Source organism: Miniopterus schreibersii (assembly GCF_964146895.1).
Source record: "Miniopterus schreibersii genome assembly, chromosome: 9".
Classification (NCBI taxonomy): Eukaryota; Metazoa; Chordata; class Mammalia; order Chiroptera; family Miniopteridae; genus Miniopterus; species Miniopterus schreibersii.
In genome coordinates this window covers 76,408,284-76,423,138 of record NC_138118.1, presented here as the reverse complement: position 1 = coordinate 76,423,138, position 14,855 = coordinate 76,408,284, and the positions used below count along the sequence as shown (strand labels likewise).

At 45.4% G+C, this 14,855-nt stretch overlaps 1 protein-coding gene across 5 annotated transcripts in view; it reads left to right on the top strand.

The window, feature by feature from the left end:
• CPVL (carboxypeptidase vitellogenic like) overlaps positions 1–14,855 on the top strand; it is a 93,228-nt gene that overhangs the window by 18,195 nt on the left and 60,178 nt on the right. For all 5 annotated transcript variants that reach the window (XM_081147327.1, XM_081147330.1, XM_081147329.1 and 2 more), the window contains exon 4: positions 14,349–14,463. In XM_081147327.1, coding sequence (XP_081003453.1) covers positions 14,349–14,463 — 115 coding nt within the window. The remainder of the gene's footprint in view (positions 1–14,348; positions 14,464–14,855) is intronic.

The following is a 14,855-nucleotide window of genomic DNA, read 5'->3' as shown; positions in this document are numbered from 1 at the left end:
TACTCTGGGCCTTTGGGGGAGTGGGGAAGAGCAGTGATCTAGGATGGCTTCCTGGAGGAGGGGGCCACTCACCCTCTCAGGTCCATAATAGACAGAGAGGTATACCTTTATACTTTGCTATTACTAATAAACTTATTTCAAGGTCACATAGTGATTCAGCATGAACAAATCATTTTAGGCTTATGGGTACCATTGGGGTAAGTATTAGTAGAGGTGCTGAGATGCATAAACAAGTGTTATCCCCCCATAGGGTAATTTTCTATTTTTATTTTCCAAATTGGATTTGCTTTAGAAGCCAGAGAAAACAATGAAAAAGCTGTCCCTGTGGAGGGTGGTATTTATATTTGCATGTGATTTGCATATAGCCATGCTGCATAAATAATGACCAGGTAAATGGCTTAATCCAGGGTGGTTTTCAAATTACACTGCTTCTGTTGGTACTGTTGGATTGTATTTTTTTACTTCTCCTCTCTGCTTTCTCAACCATGGCCTCTGACATAATTCACCACATAGTTGTGGGTGGGGGGAGGCTTGTAAGAAATGGTGAGGAATTCTAGATGCTTTTTGGTTGGGCTCATAGCAGTCTTCAGGCTGTCAATTACTCTGGAAAGTCTTTCCTGGACCCTAGAGAGAGTTTCTTATTTCTTCCTCAATGTTAACTGTTGAGTGAGGCAGGAGGAGCCTAGAGCACAAACTTTAAGGAGGGACACTCTCAGGGTTGCACAAGTACAAGCCATCTGGCTGTCCCCCAGATTCCTGCTGGTCCCTCCCATTGGTGGAACCCAACTGGAAACCAGAGGGCGAGGGAGTTGCGTCCATAGAGGTCTGCCTTCCAGGGCACAGAGCAGACAATGCACCTTCAAAAGCAACCAGGAAAACACCCAAATATCCAGCACAACTGTCATAAGGAGAATGCTAGAAATTAAGCCTGGAAGTATGACCTAATCCTAACAGGTGGAAATTTTCCATGTGTTCTTGGAAGTCTCTTAAACATGACGCCTTTTGGAAACCACAGTTTTCAAGTGCGTTTTTAATATCACATCTATCAATAGCATTGAGTACAGACATTTATAATGACCCCCTTTGTATCTGTTTTCTATTGCTGCTATACAAGTTATCATAAACTTAGTGGCTTAAACAACACCCATGTATTGTTTCACAGTTGGGTAGGTCAGAAATCTGACACAGGTCTCACTGGGCTAAAATCAAGGTCTTGGTAAGGCTGCCGTGCTTCTGGAAGCTCGAACCTGTTTCCCTGCTATTTGCAGTTTCTAGAAGCTGCCTGCCTTCCTTGGCTAGCAGCACCCTCCTCTGCTTTCAAATCCTGCTTTGGTGGGCTGAGTCCTCATGTTCATCACTCTGGCTGACTCCATAGTCCCATTCCCTTCTCTGACCCTTCTTTGCCACATTCTTCTGCACTGAAGGACCCTTGTGGATAATCCCAGACACTCTCCCTATTTGCAGGTCCGTTAACTAACAACCTTAATTCCATCTGCAGCCTTAATTCCCCTTTGCCATGGGCTGAACCTAGTCACAGATTTGGGGGCATTAGGATGTGCACATCTTTGGTGGCCATTACCCTCTGCAAAATGAATACTTGAAAAGTTTGCCTAGATTCGTGGTTCTCAATATGTTTTCTCTCAGTCACTGTCACATTTTTCTGTACTAGAGAATTACCTCCAAATCCCCCCAGAGACTGATCTAAAGTTGGGAGAATTTACAGGTAGGGCATGCTTGGGAAACTGTGACTCCAGCTTATGGGCCACCACCCTGAATTCAGTGTTCCTGACCTCAGAGTGGCCCACACTTCTTTTTGCCAGAAACTACTAGAGCAGACAAACCCAGATGGAGGTGGCGGTGTCCCCTGCATGCACCTGGGCGGAGGGCTAGAATGGGGGACTGAGGAGGCGACTGCAGCCTGTGGGGGTCAGCTCCTGGAATCCTGCATGGTTTTCCTCTAAGGCCTGCTGGGCCTCAGCCTCCACTGCACTCTCTGTCCCCCTACTCCCACGCCCACCCCTGTCCCCACCCCAGCCCAAGAAACCTGCTTCCTTATTTTCTCTTCTGCTTTGGTGGCTGGTTTTGATACCACTCAGTTCCTCAATGACTTCTGCATGTTGAATCTTCTTAAATAATGACCCAGATTTGTGGAAATAGGAATTAATGGTGAGGGAAGTGATTTTTTGTGTGTCTTAAAAACAAAGCAAAGACTCAGCCTTTCCTTAGGTTGCCTCTGAGCAGGTAAACAGCTTTGTCTGCAATGTAGGTGATGCAGTGGGAGGGTAAAGCTGGTTAGGAAAACAGGCTTAGGTCCTGCACCCTCTCCTGGTTGCCAGACTGAGGTCTGAAACCACCCTCCACATTACACAATGACTGATCTGTTGGGGTCCCCCTTAGTTAAATGAAGACCTAGCGGTGCATCTCCTGACCAGATTGTGTTTCGGGTGGGGGCCAGTCATGGAACCCTAAACACATTCAAGGTGACCCCAGAAGACAAAAACACAAGGCCACCTTGCCAGGAAAGAAGATGCTGAAGCACAGAGTGTTCTGTTGGGGATGATAGACTATGCTGCAGGGCAGAGAGGCAGAGATGAAAAGACTGCGTGGCTGACAGCTGTCACCTCAAGGCAGCCAGGATAGATTGCTCCAAGAACCAAGAACTCCTTACCGGGGGCCCACCTGCAGAGCCAGGTCTCGGAGGCCCCAGAGCAACCATTCCTGCCACGTCAATTGCGTTATAAATTATGAAACTGGCCAGTTCGGGTGAAGGAGATAAAGCATGTGAGAAGGAGAAGCAGTGGTCACCCGGATGGGGGGAGAGTTCCTTCTATTTGGCAGCAATATTAGTCTCGGGGAAGCAGCTGGTATTGTCATCGGGAGAGAAATGACCCCTTGGAAAAACTAAAGGTAGAGAAAATAAGAGATCCAGGAAGGATGCCACATTTGTAATATCCTCTGAGTGTTTTTTTGGGGCCGCTGTTTCTCAAATTAGTCTTGTTTGCCTGTTATTTCTCAGCAACTCCCCTGTTATTGTATACAAATCGGGGCACAATGGATTCTAGAGCTTGACATTGGTGTGCAGTGGGGATACAATCTGCGAGAGAAACAAAGAGGCATTTTGCATGGGATAAAAAATAGAATGAAGCCAATAAAAACGTGACAATTACAATGGCTGTTGTTAATTGAACGTGGACTCTGTGCTGAACACTGCCTTTTAAAATTTAATCCTTATAAGAACTACATGAGGAAGGAATTATTACCCTCATTTTATAGATGAAGAGGATTACAGAGATTAAATAATCAGTCTCCAATTGCCCAACAAGAAATTGGCCAGAGTGGAGTTGAACGCCAGATCTGGGCGTCACGCGGGCGTCCTGAGGAAGTTAGTCACGGCACTTGAGTGAGTCAAGCTGGCATAAAATCTTGGCTTCACTACTTGGGCCAAATGTGACCTTGGGCACATTTTCTTAACTTCTCTGAGCATTGGTGATTTTTGTTTGTTTGTTTGCTTTAAAATGAGGATTAAAATACCTACTTGGCAATGGCTTTGAGACCAGTGAGATAACGTGGAGAAGCCCTTCGGTTGCAGCCCCATACATAGTAAGTAAAGTTGCTGTTGTTGCTGTTTCATTGTCATCACCATAATCTTTATTAGTTTTCGTATTATTAACACAAATACTGTACAGAACTAAACCAGTCCTGTCACAATTTGGGGGGTTAAAGGAGACAGGAAGGAGGGGCAGTTCCAAAATGGAAGTAGCTGAATGCCAGGCAAGAGTGTGGACTCATCGCTGCTGGGTCAGGAAACTGCAAGGTGAAATTGGGGATCTTCACATTTAAGAAGGTAAAGAAGCATGTAGATTATTATTTTTTAATTAATACCCTTCACATTGGAAAAACATATCCAATATTTGACTTTCTTATAGGAATGGAGGTAATTTGTTGGACGCGTTTAGCCTAGACCTATAGCTCGTTCACCTCAAATGTCATGGGGCCCAGACGTGAGATGTTTAGAGTTGGGCCCTGGCCCCTCCACGAAGGGCCCCCGTCTTGCTCCTCCAGCCAAAAGGAATGGCTGGGATTCTTGGAGTCCAGGTATTCATATAGAAATGTAGACGCTAAACTCAGTTGGTTTCTAAGGTCCCTTCCTAGTCTTACGTTCTGTGGTTCACAGTGTGAGCCGGCTTTGCCTAGAAGACGTGCCTCAATGTGCAACCTAAGGTATAGAAACATCCGAGAAGTCCAAGTCAGGGTCCAGGGTGAGTGAATGAGCCCTTGCATTTGTGGCCTCTGTGCTCTTTAGCCTCCTAGATAGTCGCCAGTGATCTTCATCTCTGGGTCTGGTGTTCCTCTCTCGTTCCCTCCCATATTGAATCCAGGCTGGCCTTTGTGACCAGTACGTTATAGCAGGAATGATGGCGTGTGACTTCCAGGCTTAGAAAGAACAAAACTGCTTTCCCTTGGTCTTGTGGATCACTCGGTTTGAGGGAAGCCAGATGCTAGAGCAGCCATATGGACAAGCCCATATGGAGAGGATGTGAGGCCTCCGCCAACCTTGGGTGAAGTTCTAGCCCAATTCAAGCCTTTAGATGACTGCAGCCCTGGCTGATAATTAATTGCAACTTCACAAGGGACCCTGAGCCAAAGCTGTCCAGCCAGATACCCCTGAATTCTCAACCCACAGAAAACGAGAGTAATAAGTGATTATTGTCTTAAGCAACTAAGTTTTGGAGACATGTTATGCAGCATTAGGTTACTAATACAGGCTCTGGTCATGTACTTCTGGGCTGTGATTAGGACATCTTGGGACAACTAGAACTTCGGGAGTGGTGACGACCAGTGTTTTTTTATTGTTGGGTTTGTTTGTTTGGTTTTGTTTTTTTCCCCCTGCCTCTCAGCTTCAATTCTCCTCTCTTTCTCAGTGATGATGGAGCTTTAAACACTCTCTTATGCAGTGAACACGATATGAAGCTTTGTCAGTAGAGGGTGCTGGAGAGACATTGCAGGAGGAAGTTGGTATCCCTTCCTGCTCCCTTGTTCTGTGTTTTGTCTTCTTTCACCCTGCTACCTAGTTAGTCAGCAGTATATGTATGGGGACATTCAGTGACACTCTGCCTGAGCTGGGTACCCAGACCATGAAGACCCTCAGCAAGCATATAGTCCTGGCTCTGCCCCAGGGATAACCATCTGGCTGTGGCCCTCTCAACATGGACACCATGCATCCCAGGCCTTGCCAGTGAGCAGGCTTCCTACAGCCCAACTCCCTGCAGCGCTCTCACCAGCCTTGAGCACCTGCACCCCAAGGATGGTTTCCCACTGCCCTCTCATGGACACCATGCACTCCTGGTTGTGTGCCACCCTTCAAGCAACTGGGCTCCCAATATCCTGACTTCCTCCGCACACCCACCCTCACCAGCCACAGCCCACTGCCCCTGGAGGCCTTTCCTATTTGTCCAGGATTGTTAGTCAGCTTCACACCAGGCCCCCCAGTGAACTTCCCAGCCACCCAGTGAGCCTAAGCACACCTCTAATGAGGTCTGGGAAGGGCCCCCATTCATATCATATGAGTTTATCCATCCATGGGTACTCTCCCTCAGCCCAGGGTATTCTTTAGAATTCTCTTTACATGTTTGTGGCTGTTCTCCCATCATAATGAATACCTTTTATATTAAAAATTTCCTATTCCCCAGTATTTGCCCACTACGGAGAATGTAGCTCCCCAAGCTTGCTCATGGCTGATGGAGGCCAGAGCAAACACTAGAAATTGTAACAGACTTGAAGGTCAATACGTCCAGGTGAAAATAATAATAATTTTTAAAAAGAAACAATTTTAATTAAAATTACTGCGTGGTTTCCGTCTCCTGATTGAATCCTGACTGAGATAGCCTCCCGGCTCTCAACCCTGCTCTCCTGCCTGGAGACGCCAAGGGCAAAGGGTGTTGTCTGGCCAAGGAACCAGGAACTGAAGTCAGGCGCCAGGGCCGCCAGTCCTTCTGTCTCGGGCTTCTTCCGACCACAGGATCACCCATCGGGGCCTCATCCCCCTCTCTTGGCAGATCGATGTGCTTTGCTTCTTCAGGCATTTGGCAGAAGAGGGCTGTTCTAGTTTCCAAGTTTACCTGTCTCAGTCAACAGAAATTAACCCGCACGTCTCCTAGGGACAGAATGTGACTGGCCCGGTCTGGGTCAGTTCTTTCTCGGTCCAGTCAGCTGAGACTGAAGGTGCAGGGTCGTGAGACATAACATAAGCAGTGGGCACTTTCCCTTGGTAAATGGAAAGCCAGTTCTTAGAGAAGGGGGTGTGGGCTGACAGATCTCTCAAAATATATCTTAACCATAGATGGCTATGAATCCAGCAGCCACCCGGCAAAGATTTGGAGGTCACGGACATCCGTCTTCTCTAAACTTTCACCGTCTGTCTTCTCTTCGCTATCTACTTATGGCACCAGGGATCTGGCAGAATAGAAGGCAAGTGGGACGAAACAGGAAGAAAGTAGCTAAAATTGATAAATTATAGATCATTCCATTCATAGAAGAAACCTTTGTGTGCCTGATTCCTTTTGAGAAATGAAAACTTAACATAGAGAAGAAAGTAACTAACTCTTTCAGCCATTTCTTTGTTTGCATCAGGTAGGGAAAGTCAGGCCTTTTCTCCATCATTTCCCCCTCTCCCCCGCCTCCTTCCTTCTAAAGTCCAACTTTCTGGCAAGAGGCACAAACAGAGAAGCTATAGCCACCTCACGAAGAAATGAGAGCCAAGTAGGAAGGTCAGGAAAGAGAAAGGCAGGGAGGATTCTCGTGGGCGGTGAGCTGGCTCAAATAAATGAGGCAGTTCAAAGCTTGCTGAGAGTAAGTGGGAGCTTGAGTGATGTAAGGAGGCTCAAAGCAGAAAAACATTTGAAAAGCTAATTTTCCACCTATGGTACAGTGGCAACAACCATAGTAAAGGAAGGTTTCATGAGTGGTCAACACCAACCACGGAAAGTAAAATTTCTCTGAAAAGCACAAAATGTCTTAAGCAAATGGTTAGTATATGTTGGCAGTGTGTGTGTAGAATTAAAGTGTTATTAGGTACCTAGTTAATGATTCTGGTCACAAAACCAATTCCTTTAAATAAAAAGCTCTGCCTTGATTAATACCATTAGGGTAGCAGCTGTAGTGTCAGCTGAGCTGGAATCTCTGTGGCAAAAATGGTGATCCATTCAAACATACTTGGGGGAATTTCAAGACATTTGCTTCGGGTACTAAAGACTTCAATTAAGATAGAACACATTAGTCTGGCCAGCGTGGCTCATCGGTTGAGCATCAACGTAGGATCCGGGAGATTGCAGTTCTATTTCCGGTCACGGCACATGCCCAGGGTTTCAGGCTCGATCCCCAGTAGGGGGCCTGCAGGAGGCAGCCGATCAGTGACTCTCTCATCATTGCTGTTTCTCTCTCTCTCTCTCTTCTTCTCTCTGAAGTCAATAAAGATATATATATATATTTTTAAAAGAACACATTACTTAAACCAAGCAAATTGGTCAGCTTATAGAAGTGTGAAGGGAGCCTTAATTAATTTACTAATTGTATTTCTCATATTAAGTAGTACCATTGATTTGGGTCTGTTAGTGGTTTAGCTTCTGTTTTCTCTTATAAAGTGTGGTGTTCCTTATTGGGGGTGGGAAAAGGGAGGTAGCTACAGCTTGTACCCAGTCCTGGGCATTGGCAGAAAATGTTGCCCTAATACTTGTCAAGATACCTACAATTCCCTAGAGTCCCTCCAACGAGTCCTCTGTGTAAAATACAATCATGGTACCTGAGAGTACTGAAATTGACAAGCGTTTAGCCACCCCCCCCACCCCACCGCTGCCCCAGGGTATGAACTTACTGCCTCAGTGATGTGTGTACGGCCTGAATAGAAGGTTATCTCTGCCGTGTTCTGTAGAAGAGGGCCTGGAAAGATGGAACAGGAGATGGGTATGGTTTGATGGGGGGACAGGCGTGAAAAAGAAGACTCAGAGCATCAGGGGATGCTATCGATAGGGGGCAAGTCCACATGGGGATCAACGGGGCAGGAGAGTTAGTACTAGTTTAGTTCTATGCTTACCTAGAGGCAAGGAGAAAGGAAGAAACTGGAGGGTTCTAAGAATCTCTTTATACACACAGACTGTTAATCCAGATAAATGAGTTTCACTTTCTTCAAATGACAATCTATGAAGACCTAGAGTAGCTTTTTCACCATCATTGTGAATAAATAATGGAATGCACTAATGTGAGAAATTGTGACATTTCCTTCTATGGAGATTCTAAAAAAACCTGGAATAGATAACCTGCCTTCTTCTGAGCTCTTCATTCTGGAACAAACCCTGAGGAAGGAGTTGCCAAGTTCAAGGATTGGCCACCAGGGGTCACCAGAAGAACTGAAAAGGGCAAAGTCAGTTTCTTGTTCACCAACAAAAAGTGCTGACTTGTGGGGCCTGCCTGTGCCCACACTCCTCTGTTGCTAGAGAGAGAGTTTCCACTTAACTGTTTAGGATTCCTTTTATATTTAGAATTTCTTTGTCCCTTCTTTTAATCGTCAGTATTTGCTACACTACTCTGATCTCTATGTTCTTAATAGAGATTTTATTTTATTTTTAATGAAATATATAAATGCTTATCAGTAGGGGATTACTCATCTTACAGGTTTCAGCTCAAATGTTAAGCTATCATGAGAGGACCTTCTTTAAGTTTTCAATCTCTTGTCCCTCCACTACTCTCTTGTAGTACTCATTTTTTTAATTACTTCTTTACTTCCCACCTCGTCAGAAAAAAACAAGCAGATCTAACGTTTAAATGAATGTGCCAGGTGCTGTTTTAAGTGCTGTATATATATTCACTCTGAATCTGTACAACAACCATATAAGATAGACATTCTTCGTCCTCTTATTTTTAAGCAGAGGACACTGAGAACAGTGAAGTTTAGTAACTTACCCAAGGACACACAGCTGTAAAATAGTGTATTTGGAATTCAAACTGTTGCCAGTGGGGAGAGGTTCCTCGTCCCTGCTGGTTTCTTGTGGGAGTGGGTTTCTTGTGATATCCCAAGAAAAATAACTTTCTGAGACTCACATGGGAGAAAAGTGATTTTAATTTGTGTGGAATTACATCCCTGAGTATCTTAAGATCCCGTTTCCCTTAGTCCAGTCATGTAAGAAGTGTAGCTGGGGCTTTAGCAAGGTTAAAATCAGAGCCAGTGTCCAGAGTTTCCTTTCCATGTTGGAGCCAGGTCCAGTCCAGCATGAGGCTAACTTAGTTTGTGTTTCCTACTGTAGTCTATCAGTCCATTCATGTGTGGTCCACAGGGCCACATGTCTATGGAGGAAACACGGGCAAATGCAAGGAAGCCAGAAAAACAGAGCCCCAAGAGCCAAGAGTAACGAGCAGTAAGAGTCACATAAGCCAAGAGCAACAAGAGAGAGCCCCACAAACGAAGTGCAACAGGAGAGATTCAGGAATCACAAGAGAGCAAACTTCTTTGTTTAGGGGATTATGTATTCCCAAATTTTCACATGCTTGCAGTGGCTCTGCCTACCCTGGCGAATGATCTCTGTACCCAGGTTTGACTGACAGCAAGCACTTTCCCTATGTCACCCCAACTTCACTGCGCATGTATGTGTCCTATCTCTTTGTTTGATTCCTTCCCTCAGTGTTTTGCAGGGAATAGGCCGGTGGTTCCCTGGGGAGTGAAAAGTTGCAGCTTCCTGGTGAAGCTGCCTAAATGGCATGCCTCCAATGTCTGGCCTCCCCCTTTGCTCCTTTCCTATTATTAATAACTAGCTAATTACAATGGTATCAAAACCTTGGCAGTCTGGTACCAAAACCCATGCTCTTAATTATTCAGCATCTGACCTGTCCATGAGTGGGAGCTGGTCTCCATCCCCAGCTCTAAAACAATGCCTATGAGTAGTCTGTGTTATATGTTTAATGAATTAATATGTTGTAGTAAATTCAGTGTCATACTCTTCGGCCAAATAATGATATGTACTGACATGGGAAATTTTCACAGCACGTTGTTAAGTGAGGACAGAAAATACAGAGTATTGTTTATAGCCTATCCTATTTTTGAAAAATAAGTATTTATGTAAATAGCATAAGTAATAATTTCAAGATATGTATAGATCTATGTATGGGGAGAACATAGAGAAAAATCTTGTAGACTAAACATCTAATGATCATCTCTAGAAAATAGGATTGGTACAGCAAGGGGAATTATTTTATACCCTATTTGAAAATAATTGTTAAGAATAAGTACTTTCTTTGTAATATAAAAAGTTTTAAGTAAAATTTTAAAACTTTTGAAAAAAATCAGTGCCCCGTTTCTTTTGCTTTATACACTCTTAAATTATAGCTTCAAAACAATAAATATTTTTAAAGTTTTAAATTTTGTAAAAACTGAAAATGAATTAAAGCAGATTTTTACTTCATTTGATACTAAGCTTTGCAATGTAGTTTCTTTTTTCTTTTTTAAATATACCTTTATTGATTTCAGAGAGAGGAAAGGAGAGGGAGAGAGAGAGACAGAAACATCAATGAGGAGAGAGTCATTGATCGGCCGCAGCCTGCAACCCAGGCATGTGCCCTGACCGGGAATCGAACCCTGTTCGCCTGGATCCTAGGTCGGTGCTTAACCACTGAGCCACGCCCAGCTGGGCTGCAATGTAATTTCGTTCAGCATGTCTTCAGTTACTTTCTTTCCAAAGTGAGGGGTAGAGAGTGGGAGAAGGGCTGCAATCTCACAATTGAGAGCTAAATATATCACCTTAGAATTATCACATAATAGCTTTATACCATTCTTATGGACATAATTATTTTTATATGTCATTACATTACAATATCGTATTATGTTATGGAAGTCTGCATACTGTGATGTAACTTACACGGGTTTTTAGCATTGAACATGTAAACCTTTATTTTCTTCATCTGACTCCTGCATTTCATTCTGGATAAGGGCCGTATTAGTTCACAGTTGGTCGGCCCATCAGGGAAGAGAGATGTGTGCATGGAGTTTTCTTTAAAAATGGGCTTGTTCAAGTGTTGTTGAGCTCCTTCACCTCCTTCAGGAAAGTAAATTTGAGGAGCAAGGTCAGCTGAGGGAAGAGGTGTACCTGCAGATCTCTTAGTATTTAAGCATTCCAAGAATGCAGTGTCGTGGGCTTCAAAGTTGCATAATAGAGATGTTTGGCACTGAGGTGTTTGACTTGACTTTGTAGTGTGGCCTCTCAGGGTCAGGCTATTTTTCTGAGAGCTGGGAGCTCCCTCATTGTGCCAGGTCACAGGAAGGGACACGAAAAACCAGGGGAAGATAGAGTGGAGATTAGAGGGCCCGGGGCATCCAAGAGGGCAACCCCCCATTGCCCTCCCAGATTCTCAGCCCCACCTACCCACAGAACCAACTGGGAGCTTTAGAAAAGACTGATGTCTGTTCACTCTGGACCAATTGATTTGGAAGCTCTGGGATTTGGGCCTAAGCAGTAGGTTTTTTTTAAAAGCTCTCCAAGCTATTTGAATGGGCGGCCGAGGTTGAGAACCACTGGCTCCCGGGTAGCACATGTGCCCATTAGGAAGGAAGGAAGCGTGTGTGTTGGGGTGGGGGTGCTGGACGCCCACTGGATGGGTGGACTCACTGTATCACATTCCCTGGAGGCTAGAACTAATTTGACCCAGATTCCATTGTTTCTCTCCCTCTAATATTCTTCTACTGCATGAATACAAGTGGATACAAGGTGGTCCTGGAGCATGGTATTGAATATCAAGTTAGAGGATCTGAGGGGAGATCAAAATCACTTATTCAAACAAAATACACACAGTTGGAGCTGGTTGTATTTATTCAGCTCAGTAGAGTGTAGAGTATCCTGCCATGATGCATTTTTTCATCAGGGCCTCAGGCAAGCCCGGGAGGTGGGCATTATCACCATCTGATGAGTGGGGAGACTGAGGGCTGGGACCCCACAGCTATTATGTGGCCAAGTAGAACCAGAACCTGTCTGGCTCCCAATTCCAAGGCTCACTCTGCCTCCTGCAGCAGCTTTAAAAGGCTGTCTTTGATTTTAAGTTTTCCTGCTTCAACTTTATAGGACAAGTCCCTATTTCTCTTGAATTCTTTATGGACATTTGCAACACTTGAGGCAAGAGTACTAACTAGTAAAAAAAAAACACAACAAAAAAACCCCACCTGACTAGGGAAGATATTGGCCAAAAGAGCACAGAAAAATCCCAAATCACCCTCTTCTCCTATTCTCTCCTGTAGAGATGGGTTACCTTAAAACCACCTATAAATTCTCAGTATTTATCTATGATAGCAATAGCCATCATTTGCAGAACCTGTGCTATATGCCCCTTACTGAGCTTTCTGAAAATTAATTTATTTAGCCTTCCCAACAACCACATGGTATAGGTACTATGATTGATCCCCATTTTACAGGTGGGGAAACTGAAGTCCAGAGAGTTTAGGAAACTTGCCTGAAGTCACACAGCTAATAGACAGTAAAGTCCAGATTTGAATGCAGTTTAGGGCAAGAGCTCACAGACTTACCCATTCTACTGTCTGAATCTTGGGACTATAGCCTGCTGACCTGAGTCCCCAGTCTGACTCTGAGTTCCTACCTTTTCTACCTGTTTCTTTAGTTATAATAATCGCATACACTGATTGTGCTTTTATCATGGATTAGGTGTTATTCCAAGGGCTTTACAAATAGTGTCCCATTTAAGTCCTTGATGCTGGAGAGTGAGCCCCAGAGGTAGCCCCTCATAGGGAGGCTGTTCATACACCCCCTCTCTTTCAGCAAGGTCTCCTTAGTCTCTTTTTAAAGCTGCTAAAGGACTCTATGTGTGACTCTCATGGCTGAAGAAGAGAAATCCTTCTAGCCCCTCTGCCCTCATGGCTAGAACCTGCTAGGATCAGCTCTCCCTCCAGGTTCTCGGCCAGGCGTCCCAGATCGCCTCCTCCTGAGTTGGCCTTGCCTTCTGCCACAGCCTTCTCAGATCACCCAGGTAGATGGAGCCAATCCTCTCAGACCTGCTAACCAAATGCAGATGTGTCTCTATGGCTGGCCCGAGTAGGAGGATGCTGTGTTCAGTTCTGGGCTAAAGCAACAAGGTCCTGGCTTACCGAGCCTGGCTGACCGAACATCAAACGAGCCCTGGCCTCACAAGAAGGCTCACTGTCATATCCCGATCTGAGCTCCGTGGAGGCCAGGGGAGCTTCTTTCAGACGGCTCTGGAGGAGCCACTGGTGCAGGCGGCCTCTGTACCCACTGCTCACGCACCCAGTCCTTCTTTCTTGAGGATTTCCCTGGCATTTTGTCTTCAGCCTTGTCCCCTGGCTCTTGCGTGGCCAGATCCTTCTCTGCCTGCAAGTCAACTCTCAGGATCTCATTGAGTCCTACCCTGATCAAGGTGCCTGAAGGAAGCCCCTCTTTCGCAGCCCTTGTCACTCTCTTAGCATCACCCTCATTTCCTTTTCACACTCTTAAATCATCACTGTTGTTTTATTGACTTGCATGTTGTCTGTATGCCCCATGGAAATGTAAGCTCGGAGAGCACAGGAGCTTTCTTTCCCTCACTCCTCTGCGCACCTCCTCGCACGGTGCCTGGCCCATGGGAGATAGATGCTCAGCAGGTTCGTGCTCAATGAAAGAAGTCAAGGCGCCTCTGCCGTCGAGAGTGATGCTATGGACAGTGCTGCCCACAGCCAATTTGCGGCATCCCGGCCCCACCAAGGACCTTTTCTCATTTACGTCTCCTACATAAACCTGAACGTCCTTTAGGGTTTTGTTACTGTTGTTTGCATGGGCTAAATGACCCGGGGCCTGTCCACTGTCTCAGTTTCCCCATGTGGAATGAAGTTGCAGTTGTCCCTGGGGACACCTTCCAAGTGACTAAAATCCAAAGGGCCATTTGCTCTCTCATTGAAGGGGGAAAATTGTCACTGAGGACGATGGATTCTGTGTGCCACTTTGGGACCATGTCGGCCGAAAGGAAGACACCCTCAAAAGCTTAAACAGCTAAAAATCTGTTACCGTGCCCTAGACGCCTGTTGGGCGTCTAGGGACCTACAGACCCATAGCTTCTGTATTCAACAGGTTTCCTGACCATTGGCGAGAAAAGACAATGGCATAAGATAGGCCCCAGGATGTGAGGCAGATACTAATTCAAAGCTACAGAAGGTGACGAGTATTTTGCTTGTAGTGGGAGGGTCACTGGGGTCTGGGAGGTCTTTCTGAGAATTATTACAGGCTGAGAAAAACAGGATTTGTGTAAATTTGCTCGTCTGTATTGCACAGCCTTAGCGCCCTGTGTGGCCACTGGCCTTTCTGTCCCCACAGGTAGATTCGGAGAATGCCCCAGTGGTTCTCTGGCTGCAGGGCGGGCCGGGAGGCTCATCCATGTTTGGGCTCTTTGTGGAACACGGACCTTATATGGTGACAAAGAACATGACCCGTAAGTATTGCTTGGACTCTACTTTCCTATGGAGAATTCTTCATCTGAACCTTAGATCTGCTCCAGAAGCAAGGTAGAGTGTGCACTGAACCACTAGGACTGGCTTAGCAATTCCAGATTATAAAAACACAGCCTTCTGGCAATGCCTCCCGGGGAAGGAGGAGCCACCGCGGTGATCGTCCCGCTGGGCTGCTTTCTCCCTTGAAAGTTGGGTGAAAGATTCTAAGCTATTTCCTCGCAGTCTGCTGCTAACTCGGGCAAGCTGGGCTATGGGAACAGGTGGTATTTATTACTCCTTGGGCAAGCTCTTTTGCATGGGCCTAGTGGGTGGAATTATATCCCTAATTATTCATATGAGCTGAACACTGTATGGTTCAGCCACGTAAGTGATC